This window comes from Tamandua tetradactyla, chromosome 6 (genome assembly GCF_023851605.1).
Source record: "Tamandua tetradactyla isolate mTamTet1 chromosome 6, mTamTet1.pri, whole genome shotgun sequence".
Taxonomy (NCBI): Eukaryota; Metazoa; Chordata; class Mammalia; order Pilosa; family Myrmecophagidae; genus Tamandua; species Tamandua tetradactyla.
The window spans coordinates 74,517,445-74,529,737 of NC_135332.1; the positions used below are offsets into that span (position 1 = coordinate 74,517,445).

Consider the following 12,293-nt stretch of genomic DNA (forward strand, 5'->3'; position numbering starts at 1 on the left):
AGAGATAAAAAAGACAGCGTAGCCCATCCTGGAACGGCTGGCTGGCTGAGAGAACCCGCTCTGGTGAGATCGCCAAGGGGCGCAGGCTTCACCGGGCGGGGCGGCAAGCAGCCGGAATCACTCCCTTCCCCCTCCCCGGGCCGGCTGGGAGAATTGGACAGGCGGTCCCCTCAAACCACGGCGGCTGGCACCCACACCACGCGAGGCCCCCCGGACCAACTGAGAGAATTGGATCGGAAATCCCCAGGCTGCGGAGAATGGCGAAGGGGGGGGCCCTTCCAAACCCGTGACTCCCCAGGAACGTGCACTCTCCCGGGCGGGCCGCTGCAGCTGGCACCCTCCCGCCAAGCTTGGCGCCCCGGGCCGACTAGGAAATTCGGACGGGCGCTTTCCCGGGCTGTGGCGGCCAGCGACCCTCCCCGCGTTTGGACCCCGGGCCGGCTGGCACTCTTCCAAGCCGCTTCGGCTGGCGAACCTCCTGGATGGCGAGAGTTTTCCAAAGTTAAAGGACCCACAGCACCTTTTGCTGGTGGGACTCGCAGACAAACGTGTGCCACGAGCGCCACCTACTGGGCAGGATAAGAAAAACAGAACCCAGATATTTCACAGAAAAATCTTTCAACCTGTGGGGTCCGACACCCAGGGAAATCTGACTAAATGCCCAGACGCCAGCAGCAGAAGATAACTGTTCACGCTCAGAAGATTGAGAATATGGCCCAGTCAAAGGAACAAACCAATAGTTCAAATGAGATACAGGAGCTGAGACAACTAATGCTGAATGTACGAACAGAAATGGAAAACCTCTTCAAAAATGAAATCGATAAATTGAGGGAGGACATGAAGAGGACATGGGCTGAACATAAAGAAGAAATAGAAAAACTGAAAAAACAAATCACATAACTTATGGAAGTGAAGGATAAAGTAGAAAAGATGGAAAAAACAATGGATACCTACAATGATAGATTTAAAGAGACAGAAGATAGAATTAGTGATTTGGAGGATGGAACATCTGAATTCCAAAAAGAAACAGAAACTATCAGGAAAGGAATGGAAAAATTTGAACAGGGTATCAGGGAACTCAAGGACAATATGAACCGCACAAATATACGTGTTGTGGGTGTCCCAGAAGGAGAAGAGAAGGGAAAAGGAGGAGAAAAACTAATGGAAGAAATTATCACTGAAAATTTCCCAACTCTTATGAAAGACCTAAAATTACAGATCCAAGAAGTGCAGCGCACCCCAAAGAGATTAGACCCAAATAGGCATTCTCCAAGAGACTTACTAGTTAGAATGTCAGAGGTCAAAGAGAAAGAGAGGATCTTGAAAGCAGCAAGAGAAAAACAATCCATCACATACAAGGGAAACCCAATAACACTATGTGTAGATTTCTCAGCAGAAACCATGGAAGCTAGAAGACAGTGGGATGATATATTTAAATTACTAAAAGAGAAAAACTGCCAACCAAAACTCCTATATCCAGCAAAATTATCCTTCAAAAATGAGGGAGAAATTAAAACATTCTCAGACAAAAAGTCACTGAGAGAATTTGTGACCAAGAGACCAGCTCTGCAAGAAATACTAAAGGGAGCACTAGAGTCAGATATGAAAAGACAGAAGAGAGAGGTACGGAGAAGAGTGTAGAAAGAAGGAAAATCAGATATGATATATATAATACAAAAGGCAAAATGTTAGAGGAAAATATTATCCAAACAGTAATAACACTAAATGTCAATGGACTGAATTCCCCAATCAAAAGACATAGATTGGCAGAATGGATTAAAAAACAGGATCCTTCTATATGCTGTCTACAGGAAACACATCTTAGACCCAAAGATAAACATAGGTTGAAAGTGAAAGGTTGGGAAAAGATATTTCATGCAAATAACAACCAGAAAAGAGCAGGAGTGGCTACACTAATATCCAACAAATTAGACTTCAAATGTAAAGCAGTTAAAAGAGACAAAGAAGGACACTATCTACTAATAAAAGGAACAATTAAACAAGAAGACATAACAATCATAAATATTTACGCACCGAACCAGAATGCCCCAAAATACGTGAGGAATACACTGCAAACACTGAAAAGGGAAATAGACTCATATACCATAATAGTTGGAGACTTCAATTCACCACTCTCATCAATAGACAGAACATCTAGACAGAGGATCAATAAAGAAATAGAGAATCTGAATATTACTATAAATGAGCTAGACTTAACAGACATTTATAGGACATTACATCCCACAACAGCAGGATACACCTTTTTCTCAAGTGCTCATGGATCATTCTCAAAGATAGACCATATGCTGGGTCACAAAGCAAGTCTTAACAAATTTAAAAAGATTGAAATCATACACAACACTTTCTCGGATCATAAAGGAATGAAGTTGGAAATCAATAATAGGTGGAGTGCCAGAAAATTCACAAATACGTGGAGGCTCAACAACACACTCCTAAACAACGACTGGGTCAAAGAAGAAATTGCTAGAGAAATTAGCAAATACCTCGAGGCGAATAAAAATGAAAACACAACATATCAAAACTTATAGGACACAGCAAAGGCAGTGCTAAGAGGGAAATTTATTGCCCTAAATGCCTATATTAGAAAAGAAGAAAATGCAAAAATTCAGGAATTAACTATCCATTTGGAAGAACTGGAGAAAGAACAGCAAACTAATCCCAAAGCAAGCAAAATGAAAGAAATAACAAAGATTAGAACAGAAATAAATGAAATTGAAAACAATAGAGAAAATCAATAAGGCCAGAAGTTGGTTCTATGAGAAAATCAATAAGATTGATGGGCCCTTAGCAAGATTGACAAAAAGAAGAAGAGAGAGGATGCAAATAAATAAGATCAGAAATGGAAGAGGATACATAACTACTGACCTCACAGAAATAAAGGAGGTAATAACAGGATACTATGAACAACTTTACGCTAATAAATACAACAATTTAGAGGAAATGGACGGGTTCCTGGAAAGACATGAACAACCAACTTTGACTCAAGAAGACATAGATGACCTCAACAAACCAATCACAAGTAAAGAAATTGAATCAGTCATTCAAAAGCTTCCTAAAAAGAAAAGTCCAGTACCAGACGGCTTCACATCTGAATTCTATCAAACATTCCAGAAAGGACTTCCGGAGAAGATGGCGGCTTAGTAAGACGCGCGGGTCTTAGTTCCTCCTCCAGAAAAGCAACTAAAGAAACAGAAACAATACGAAACAGCTCCCGGAGTCACGACAGAGACCAAAAAGACAGCGTACCCCATTCTGGAACAGCTGAACGGGCAGGGAGAATCTGCTGCGGTGAGATACCCGAGGGGCGCGCGTTTTCCCGGCCGGGGCGGCTGGCGACTGGGGTCCCCTCCACGCACGTGGCTCCCCGGTCTGACTGGGAACATTGGATAGCGGGGCCCTCCCATCACGCTTGGCGTTTCGGGCCAGCTGGGCAATTAGGACCGGCACTCTTCCAAGCCGCGGCGGCCAGCGACCCCCGCCTCCACGCGCGGTTTCCCGGGCCGACTGCCGTGCAGACAGACGAGCGCCACGAGCGCCACCTACTGGGCAGGAAAAGAAAAACAGAGCCCAGAGATTTCACAGAAAAAGCTTTCAACCAGCTGGGTCCCACACCCAGGGAAATCTGATCAAATGCCCAGACACCAGCAGAAAATAATGGATGACGCTCGGAAAATTGAAGATATGGCCCAGTCAAAGGAACAAACCAATAGTTCAAATGAGATACAGGAGCTGAGACAACTAATGCTGAATATACGAACAGAAATGGAAAAACTCTTCAAAAACCAAATCAATAAATTGAGGGAGGACATGAAGAAGACATGGGCTGAACAAAAAGAAGAAATAGAAAATCTGAAAAAACAAATCACAGAACTTATGGAAGTGAAGGACAAAGAAGAAAAAATGGAAAAAACAATGGATACCTACAATGGTAGATCTAAAGAGACAGAAGCTACAATTAGTGAACTGGAGGATGGAACATCTGAATTCCAAAAAGAAACAGAAACTATAGGGAAAAGAATGGAAAAACTTGAGCAGGGGATCAGGGAACTGAATGACAATATGAAGCGCACAAATATACGTGTTGTGGGCGTCCCAGAAGGAGAAGAGAAGGGAAAAGGAGGAGAAAAACTAATGGAAGAAATTATCACTGAAAATTTCCCAACTCTTATGAAAGACCTAAATTTGCAGATCCAAGAAGTGCAGCACACCCCAAAGAGAATAGACCGAAATAGGCGTTCTCCAAGACACTTACTAGTTAGAATGTCAGAGGTCAAAGAGAAAGAGAGGATCTTGAAAGCAGCAAGAGAAAAACAATCTGTCACATACAAGGGAAACCCAATAAGACTATGTGTAGATTTCTCAGCAGAAACCATGGAAGCTAGAAGACAGTGGGATGATATATTTAAATTACTAAAAGAGAAAAACTGCCAACCAAGACTCCTATATCCAGCAAAATTGTCCTTCAAAAATGAAGGAGAAATTAAAACATTTATAGACAAAAAGTCACTGAGAGAATTTGTGACCAAGAGACCAGCTCTGCAAGAAATACTAAAGGGAGCACTAGAGTCAGATACAAAAAGACAGAAGAGAGAGGTATGGAGTAAAGTGTAGAAAGAAGGAAAATCAGATATGATATTCATAATACAAAAGCCAAAATGGTAGAGGAAAATATTATCCAAACAGTAATAACACCAGAAGTTAATGGACTGAATTTCCCAATCAAAAGACATAGAATGGCAGAATGGATTACGACCCAGCAATACCACTGCTAGGTATCTACTCAAGGGACTTAAGGGCAAAGACACAGACGGACATTTGCACACCAGTGTTTATAGCAGCATTATCTACAATTGCAAAGAGATGGAAACAGCCAAAATGTTCATCAACAGACGAGTGGCTAAACAAACTGTGGCGTATACCTACGATGGAATATTATGCAGCTTTAAGACAGACTAAACTTATGAAGCATGTAATAACATGGATGGACCTAGAGAACATTATGCTGAGTGAGTCTAGCCCAAAACTAAAGGACAAATACTGTAAGGTCCCACTGATGTGAACCGACATTCGAGAATCAGCTTGGAATATATCATTGGTAACAGAGACCAGCAGGAGTTAGAAACAGGGTAAGATAATGGGTAATTGGATCTGAAGGGATACAGACTGTGCAACAGGACTAGATACAAAAACTCAAAAATGGACAGCACAATAATACCTAAGTGTAATGTAACTAGGTTGGAACACTGAATGAAGCTGCACCTGAAATAATGGTTTTTTGTTTGTTTGTTTGTGTGTTTGTATCTTTTGTTTTTGTTTTTTTTCTTTTTCCTTTTTATATATATATATTATTAGTATTATTATTTTAATTCTCTTCTCTATATTAACATTCTATATCTTTTTCTGCTGTTTTGCTAGTTCTTTTCCTAAATCGATGCAAATGTACTAAGAAATGATGATCATACATCTATGTGATGATACTAAGAATTACTGAGTGCATTTGTAGAATGGAATGATTTCTAAATGTTGTGTTAATTTCTTTTCTTTTTTTTGATTAATAAAAAAATTTAAAAGAAAAAAAAAGAATAATTAAAGCAAAAAAAAAAAAAAAAGAAGTAGCGAGAGCAGATTTCCCAGTCTTGTTCCTGATTTTAAGGAGAAAGTGCTCAGTCTTTCACCATTGATGATGTTGAAACCCACGATGTTTGCTGTGGGTTTTTCACAGAGGCCCTCTATCAGGTAAAGGAAATTCCCTTCTGTTCTTAGTCTGTTGAGAATTTTTGTCATGAAGTGGTGTTGGACTTCATCAGATGCCTTTTCTGTGTTGATGAAGATGGTTATGTGGTTTTTGTCCAGCTGACGCTATCATTTCATTTCAGCCTTGTAAGGTCCTGAGCCCAGGACCTGGGGGAGCCAGGCTGTGCCCAGACTTCTGATCCACAGAGATGGTGAGATAACCTGTGGGTGTTGGAAGTTGTTACATTTGTGGTCATTTCTTATGGTAGCAATGGAAATCTAGCACCCCTCTTCTCTCTGTCCTCGCTGACCACCCCCCTCTCCGACCAGGCTCTCCTCACTGGTTGCCAACTCACTGCTCTCTCTTTTTCCATTCTTGCTCCCTATAATCCTTTGATTAAATTGTTATTCTTAACCTTTTTATTTTGGAGATTTTCAAACATCGTTTATAAAACTGGAGAGAGACTACAAGTAAAATCATTACTCTCCCCCCTACGTGGGACATGACATCCAGGGGTGAAAGTCTCCCTGGCAACGTGGGGTGTGATTCCCAGGGATGAGTCTGGTCCTGGCACCGTGGAATTAACAAAGCCTTCCTGACCAATATGGGGGAAAAGAAGTGTACTAAAACAAGGCATCGGTGTCTAAGAGAGATCAGATAGAGGAACGAGGCTATTTTGGAAGTTACCCTTATGTAAGGTTCATTAGATACTGCGTATCAGCCATGGTTTGCTAAACTCCAAACAACATCACTCCTGTTGGCTCTTAAGAACACCGAGGGCTCAGACTGAGGCTCTATAGAGGTTTAATGCACTAAGTTTGCTTTCCTGGAATCTATCATTTCCAGAGGGTTCCTGGGCTGGATAAATCCTGAAACCCAGAGGGACCAGCTTCTCCAAGATTATCAATTAATTCCACCCTCTTATCTTTTAGCGCCGACACCCATTTTCAGCATGAAAAAGTCAGAACGGGCATTGCTTCAAGATCCCTATAGACTGGGAGAAGGATCAAAGGAGAAGGAGGAGGATCCTACAGAGAGAGTAGGATTTAACAAACGAGTATGACTGCTGAATCAGTATGTTACTATTCCTTCCAGCCTCCGGAGTTTTGGAGCAGCTAGAAGGAAAAAGCTGAAATAGTGGAATGGTAGCCCATCACAAACTCTGAAATCTGTTCTGTAACTAAACTTGTTGAAGTGTGCTTTGAAAAAAAAAAAAAAAATTCCAGAAAGAATTAGTACCAATCCTGCTCAAACTCTTCAAAAAAATCGAAGCGGAGGGAAAACTACCTAATTCATTCTATGAAGCCAACATCACCCTCATACCAAAACCAGGCAAAGATATTACAAAAAAAGAAAACTACAGGCCAATCTCTCTAATGAATATAGATGCAAAAATCCTCAATAAAATTCTAGCAAATCGTATCCAACAACACATTAAAAGAATTATACATCATGACCAAGTAGGATTCATCCCAGGTATGCAAGGATGGTTCAACATAAGAAAATCAATTAATGTAATACACCATATCAACAAATCAAAGCAGAAAAATCACATGATCATCTCAATTGATGCAGAGAAGGCATTTGACAAGATTCAACATCCTTTCCTGTTGAAAGCACTTCAAAGGATAGGAATACAAGGGAACTTCCTTAAAATGATAGAGGGAATATATGAAAAACCCACAGCTAATATCATCCTCAATGGGGAAAAATTGAAAACTTTCCCCCTAAGATCAGGAACAAGACAAGGATGTCCACTATCACCACTATTATTCAACATTGTGTTGGAGGTTCTAGCCAGAGCAATTAGACAAGAAAAAGAAATACAAGGCATCAAAATTGGAAAGGAAGAAGTAAAACTATCACTGTTTGCAGACGATAGGATACTATACGTTGAAAACCTGGAAAAATCCACAACAAAACTACTAGAGCTAATAAATGAGTACAGCAAAGTAGCAGGTTACAAGATCAACATTCAAAAATCTGTAGCATTTCTATACACTAGCAATGAACAAGCGGAGGGGGAATCAAGAAACGAATCCCATTTACAACTGCAACTAAAAGAATAAAATACCTAGGAATAAATTTAACTAAAGAGACAAAAAACCTATATAAAGAAAACTACAAAAAACTGCTAAAAGAAATCACAGAAGACCTAAATAGATGGAAGGGCATACCGTGTTCATGGATTGGAAGACTAAATATAGTTAAGATGTCAATCCTACCTAAATTGATTTACAGATTCAATGCAATACCAATCAAAATCCCAACAACTTATTTTTCAGAAATAGAAAAACCAATAAGCAAATTTATCTGGAAGGGCAGGGTGCCCCGAATTGCTAAAAACATCTTGAGGAAAAAAAACGAAGCTGGAGGTCTTGCACTGCCTGACTTTAAGGCATATTATGAAGCCACAGTGGTCAAAACAGCATGGTATTGGCATAAAGATAGATATATCGACCAATGGAATCAAATAGAGTGCTCAGATATAGACCCTCTCATCTATGGACATTTGATCTTTGATAGGGCAGTCAAGCCAACTCACCTGGGACAGAACAGTCTCTTCAACAAATGGTTCCTAGAGAACTGGATATCCATATGCAAAAGAATGAAAGAAGACCCATATCTCACACCCTACACAAAAGTTAACTCAAAATGGATCAAAGATCTAAACATTAGTTCTAAGACCATAAAACAGTTAGAGGAAAATGTAGGGAGATATCTTATGAAACTTACAATTGGAGGCGGTTTTATGGACCTTACACCTGAAGGAAGAGCACTGAAGAAGGAAATAAATAAATGGGAGCTCCTCAAAATTAAACACTTTTGTGCATCAAAGAACTTCACCAAGAAAGTAGAAAGACAGCCTACACAATGGGAATCAATATTTGGAAACGACATATCAGATAAAGGTCTAGTATCCAGAATTTATAATGAGATTGTTCAACTCAACAACAAAAAGACAGCCAACCCAATTACAAAATGGGAAAAAGACTTGAATAGACACCTCTCAGAGGAGGAAATACAAATGGCCAAAAGGCACATGAAGAGATACGCAATGTCCCTGGCCATTAGAGAAATGCAAATCAAAACCACAATGAGATATCATCTCACACCCACCAGAATGGCCATTATCAACAAAACAGAAAATGACAAGTGCTGGAGAGGATGCGGTGAAAGAGGCACACTTATCCACTGTTGGTGGGAAAGTCAAATGGTGCAACCACTGTGGAAGGCAGTTTGGCGGTTCCTCAAAAAGCTGAATATAGAATTGCCATACGACCCAGCAATACCATTGCTGGGAATCTACTCAAAGGAATTAAGGGCAAAAACTCAAACGGACATTTGCACACCAATGTTTATAGCAGCGTTATTTACAATTGCAAAGAGATGGAAACAGCGAAAATGTCCATCAACAGACGAGTGGCTAAACAAACTGTGGTATACACATACGATGGAATATTATGCAGCTTTAAGGCAGGATAAACTTATGAAGCATGTAATAACATGGATGGACCTAGAGAACATTATGCTGAGTGAGTCTAGCCAAAAACTAAAAGACAAATACTGTATGGTCCCAATGATGTGAATCGACACTCGAGAATAAACTTGGAATATGTCATTGGTAACAGAGTTCAGCAGGAGTTAGAAACAGGGTAAGATAATGGGTAATTGGAGCTGATGGGATACAGACTGTGCAATAGGACTAGATACAAAAACTCAAAAATGGACAGCACAATAATACCTAATTGTAAAGTAATCATGTTAAAACACTGAATGAAGCTGCATCCGAGCTATAGGTTTTTGTTTTGTTTTGTTTTGTTTTGTTTTGTTCTTACTATTATTACTTTTATTTTTTTTCTCTATATTAACATTCTGTATCTTTTTCGGTTATATTGCTAGTTCTTCTAAACCGATGCAAATGTACTAAGAAATGATGATCATGCATCTATGTGATGATGTTAAGAATTAGTGATTGCATATGCAGAATGGTATAATTTCTAAAAAAAAAAAAAAAAAAAGGACAGCACAATACTACCTAATTGTAATGTAATTATGTTAAAACACTGAATGAAGCTGCATCTGAGCTATAGTTGTTTTTTTTCTTATATATTTTTGTATTTTTTATTTTTATTTTTTCTCTATATTATCATTTTATTTCTTTTTCTGTTGTCTTGCTATTTTTCTAAATCGATGCATATGTACTAAGAAATGATGATCATACATCTATGTGATGATATTAAGAATTACTGATTGCATATGTAGAATGGAATGATTTCTAAATGTTGTGTTAATTTTTTTTAATTAATAAAAAAATAATAATGCAATCAAGCTGTATAATTAAAAAACTTATACTTATTAATCCCCCCAAATGAAACTTATTAATCTACGTAAATGAAAAGGTGGGGGTTTCCTGAATAAACAAAGTGATCCCTCTTTTAAATGGAAAAAATAAAAAATAAAATAAATAAATAAACAATCATGAAAGAGTATAGCCCATGGAGTAAAAATATATGAGTGCATACTAACATGGAAAAAAAAACTAAATAAATAGATAAGGGAAGGAGAAAGGGAAGTTTTTCCTTACAATAAAATTCCAACTAATAAATGTGGAAGGAATGATGGAAATAGAAAACCACCACTTCGCAAATACCACATTTCAGGCAAGACTCACCTAAGGATGCTAACACCAGTTGTAGAAATGATATTTACAGGTCTCAACGTATCCCTGCAAACAAACACGAGACACTTCTTATTTGCAAGGTTAAAATAGTTACTTTACAATTGAGAAACCTGGCAGACACCACTTTTATCAAGACAGTAAAGGGACAACCCTGCATCACCAGCCTGAAGGATACAACTTCAATTTTGAGGTTTTTCTTTCCAAAAATACAGAACTTTACATTAACCCTGGGGAAACATCAGACAAACTCCATTTGCAAGGCATTCGATAAAATACCTGGCTAGAACCCTTCAAAAACGTCAAGGTCATTGTTAGGTCGGGGGAATACGGGAGGGCTCAATGGCTGGACTCATGAAGTCACTTCGGAACCGGAGGTGAACTGTTACAACAAAGATCTTTACGCAGCAAACATCGGCTCACTCATTGCTCCACGGACATCTGACCGCCCGCTGCTCAGCCCACTAGCATAATACTCCTTAGTTTAATGTGCCGCCCCTTTCATGTCATCACCTAACCCCTGCCCTTAAAAACTGCACTCGCCAAAGCCGTGCGCGGACTCACCTCACTCCAACTTGGGTTCGGTGAGCTCTGCCCGAGAGCGCAGCCAATAAACCACGCTCACTTAAAATCATTTCGTCTACCTTCCTTTCTCTCAAAAACCTCATATCTTAAAACCTTTCAGTCATGAAAGAAAGCCCAAGGAACTGACCCAGATTAAAGAACAACAACAAAAGGAGGCAGCGGAATGGGGTGCAGGATCCCGGACCGTTACTGCACTCTGCCAATGCTGATGTCCGGGTTTGTTTTGGGGAACCTGGTAAAAGGGACAGGCGAGTTCTCTGTACTGTTTTTGCACCTTTAAAAAACCAAACAAACGAAAAAATCAACCCGGGGAGCCGGAGCGCCGAGGTTCGAATCCCTCCTTCCTGGCTGGGGGCCGCGGGGAGGTGTCCCTTCTCGGAGCCCGGCTCATCAGGCCCCAGGCCCAGCCATGGAAGCAGAGCCCGAGAGAGGGGCCTGGCGCCCCGGGAGGGTCGTGCCCGGTCGTCCCGCCTCACCGCGTCAACGCAGGGAGGAGTGCCGGCGGTGCCGCGGGGAGAAAGACGGCGAGGCGCCTCGCGCGGGCCAAGCCCGTCCCAGCAGTTTGAGAACGATCACCCCCATTCGGCGGGTGACGGCAAGTCCTCGGGTTCGGCCCGAGGGGATCAAGCGCTGAGGCGCCAACGCCGGATTTCCACGGAAAGTCACGAGCCGCGAGGACCGGCCGGGGCCGAGAGGGGGGCGGGTCGGCGCCCTGCGCCTCTCCCCACCGCGCCCTCCCAAGTTTCCCGCCCGGGGTCCCGCGACCCGGGTCCTACCCGGAATGCCAGCCCCGAGCGGCTCCCAGCGTCGCCGCGTCGCCATAGCAATCCCGTCGGCCCGCCCAGCCCAGGGCGCGCTCGGTACAGCGCTCGGGTCCCGCCGAGGGGAAACTTAGGTCCGGGCCCCGGGTTCCGGCGCCCTCCCGCGCGCAGGCGCCGACGAGTCCGTGGGGGAGCGGGGCGCAGTCGACCAGGAGGGGGCCTATGGGGAGGGGCCGAACCCAACCCTGCCGGGTTCTTCGGGCCGTGGAACCTCCGACACTTCGCTGCAGGCCCCGGCCTCTCCACCTACCCCTGGGCGAGCCCGGGAAGGAGCTCCGGGGCTCGGGGGCTCGGCCGCCGGGAGAGCCCGGGGGCTACACTCGCTCCCTCCGCCAGGTCCCCCGGCGGCGGCTCTCCTAACCCCAAGGGGAGCTTATGAGCTTTCCGAGCCGGGTGGGGTGCACAAGGACTGCTCATGGGTGGAAGGAGGGCTGCACGCGGGGGGTCCTGG

The 12,293-nt window shown here is 42.3% G+C and overlaps 1 protein-coding gene across 6 annotated transcripts in view; it reads right to left on the bottom strand.

Moving 5' to 3' along the window:
* CCDC57 (coiled-coil domain containing 57) overlaps positions 1–11,899 on the bottom strand; it is a 185,889-nt gene extending 173,990 nt beyond the window's left edge. For all 6 annotated transcript variants that reach the window (XM_077166276.1, XM_077166275.1, XM_077166274.1 and 3 more), the window contains exon 1: positions 11,798–11,899. In XM_077166276.1, coding sequence (XP_077022391.1) covers positions 11,798–11,843 — 46 coding nt within the window. In that variant the 5' untranslated portion in view covers positions 11,844–11,899. The remainder of the gene's footprint in view (positions 1–11,797) is intronic.
* Positions 11,900–12,293: the final 394 nt, after the last annotated feature.